The 1,063-nt window shown below is 39.4% G+C and overlaps 1 protein-coding gene across 1 annotated transcript in view; it reads left to right on the top strand.

The window, feature by feature from the left end:
* Window positions 1-1,063, top strand: part of LOC107570957 (homer protein homolog 1-like) — a 5,531-nt gene that overhangs the window by 556 nt on the left and 3,912 nt on the right. Inside the window, exons 2-3 of the mRNA XM_016257239.1 lie at window positions 724-855; window positions 937-1,020. Coding sequence (XP_016112725.1) covers window positions 754-855; window positions 937-1,020 — 186 coding nt within the window. The 5' untranslated portion in view covers window positions 724-753. The remainder of the gene's footprint in view (window positions 1-723; window positions 856-936; window positions 1,021-1,063) is intronic.

Genomic DNA, 1,063 nt, shown 5'->3' with positions numbered 1-1,063 from the left:
AAATAAACTTGAATTGAATTTCAAAAATGTTTACTTTAAAAAAAAATATATCGTTTTTTTAACAAAACAAAGATTATTAGAGTACATTTTACAAGAAAATACGATTTCAGTTTTATTCAGTGAGTTCCTCGTCATTTCTTTGTAATTATCGGTGAAATTTAAGAGTAAAAATTCTTTCATTCTTTGTGTAGTTACCAAATAAAACAGTATTGTTCAGAGTAATCTGATCGTTTAATGGCGGTTGTTTGATGGTCACATGCTGTGCAGGTATTTCAACATTATATATTTATTTCAATATGACCTTTTAATGATTAATTACTAGCTTTTCTTCAACTCATGAAGCCCAGTTTGCAAAAACCTTCTTCTTTGAGACCCTTGAGAATTCACCCTTCCACACAAACCAGAGCAGAAAGTCTTACATTTAGGACATTTGCACTGCAAACAATGAACATCTTCCTCAATATTTTCCAAGTTTTCATTAATTCGTGACACATTTCCTGGAGGTGCAGAATGAACACAAGTCTTGTTTTCTGAGACACTGATCAAAAGTGAGTTTATGCTGAAAACAAGCATAAACTTCTCTTTGAAGTAGTTGTGTTGTTCTGCACTCATTGGCAGATATTTGTTCTTGTCTTAGTCATAAACTCGCTTTAATTTTGGTGAATTTCTTTGTGGCTCCTTTCATTTTCTCCTCAAACTGGAATGATCTTGTGTTTCCTGCAGGCCATCATCAACAGCACCATCACCCCCAACATGAGCTTCACCAAAACCTCACACAAGTTCGGTCAGTGGGCAGACAGTCGGGCTAACACGGTCTACGGCCTGGGCTTCTCCTCCGAGGCCCATCTGAGCAAAGTGAGTCCGGACCGAGACCCAGCTTCTCTCAGATCACACCCTCGTCTCCTGACACGTCCGTGTTGGTTTCTCTCTCTGCAGTTTGCTGACAAGTTTGCGGAGTTCAAAGAAGCGGCGCGGTTAGCCAAAGAGAGATCTCAGGAGTTAACCAGCTCACCCTCACAGGTATAAACCAGCACAGACCAGCTGTGTGTGTGTGTGTGTGTGT

This window comes from Sinocyclocheilus grahami, unplaced genomic scaffold (genome assembly GCF_001515645.1).
Source record: "Sinocyclocheilus grahami isolate Dianchi unplaced genomic scaffold, SAMN03320097.WGS_v1.1 scaffold1525.1, whole genome shotgun sequence".
In the NCBI taxonomy this organism is placed as follows: Eukaryota; Metazoa; Chordata; class Actinopteri; order Cypriniformes; family Cyprinidae; genus Sinocyclocheilus; species Sinocyclocheilus grahami.
Note: the sequence above shows the minus strand (reverse complement) of the source record. Positions and strands in the feature narration are given on the sequence as shown.